Raw genomic sequence first — 890 nt, 5'->3', positions numbered from 1 at the left:
GGGGGGGGGAGGGAAAGGGGGGGGGGGCTCAGGTTTTGGGGTGTCAGCTTTTTGGGGTACATGCTGAGCCTGAGCCCTGGATGGGGCCGCTTTGGCTGTGCGCTCCCAGGACGGGAGGGATGCTGTCCTCCCTCGCCCCATCCAGGGTAGGATCTGGGGGGCGATGGGTGACAGGTCCCACAGTGGGTGATGGGACCTGTGGTCCCTCTCAGGGATCGTGTCCCTTCTCGCTTAGCTTCTGTGTGTGGTGGGAACAGCAGCCCGTGGGGTGGGGGAAGACTCGGGGCGGGGGGGGAGTGGACACAATGGCTCGTGCCTGCAGCTCCGCTTCGTGTCCCCGCAGCCCTACGCCGTGGATGGCCGGATCAGCCCCCAGAGCAACGTGGATTTCGACCGCAGTCTGAGGCAGAGGTAAGAGGAGGGGAGCCGGAGGGGGGTCCCAGGGCTGCTGGTGGCGCAGCCTGCCCATGCTGTCTGCCTGTCCTGCCTGTGCTGCCTGCAGCTGCAGGGAGCTGGCTCCCTCCCGGTGTGGTCCTTCAAGACCAGACTTAAAGCAGCAGCTGGGGGGGGGAGCCCCTGGCCCCCCCATACACACACCTGGGGGCACCCCTGGAAGATGGGGGTGCTTTGGGGAGCGCAGGGGTGAGATGTCCGTCTGTCTGACCCACACCTTCCTCCTCGGCAGCAATCCCGCCTGGGGTCTTCGGGACACGGCACTGCTGCGGCAGCTGGCCGAGGCCAACGGGCTGCGTCTGGAGAGGATGGTAGGTGCTGGGGTCTGGGGGGGGATGGTTACCCCACTGGTGGGGACCCCCCCGACCCCCAGTTCTGTGCTTCCAGGTGGACATGCCAGCCAACAACAAGAGTCTCATCTTCCGCAAGCAGTAACC

At 66.3% G+C, this 890-nt stretch overlaps 1 protein-coding gene across 1 annotated transcript in view; it reads left to right on the top strand.

Moving 5' to 3' along the window:
* Positions 1 to 888, top strand: part of LOC104830384 (chromosome unknown open reading frame, human C16orf13) — a 3,150-nt gene extending 2,262 nt beyond the window's left edge. Inside the window, exons 4-6 of the mRNA XM_010565235.1 lie at positions 344 to 411; positions 686 to 764; positions 841 to 888. Coding sequence (XP_010563537.1) covers positions 344 to 411; positions 686 to 764; positions 841 to 888 — 195 coding nt within the window. The remainder of the gene's footprint in view (positions 1 to 343; positions 412 to 685; positions 765 to 840) is intronic.
* The last annotated feature ends 2 nt before the right edge of the window (positions 889 to 890 follow it).

This window comes from Haliaeetus leucocephalus, unplaced genomic scaffold (genome assembly GCF_000737465.1).
Source record: "Haliaeetus leucocephalus isolate CR32 unplaced genomic scaffold, Haliaeetus_leucocephalus-4.0 Scaffold188, whole genome shotgun sequence".
NCBI classification, from domain to species: domain Eukaryota; kingdom Metazoa; phylum Chordata; class Aves; order Accipitriformes; family Accipitridae; genus Haliaeetus; species Haliaeetus leucocephalus.
Note: the sequence above shows the minus strand (reverse complement) of the source record. Positions and strands in the feature narration are given on the sequence as shown.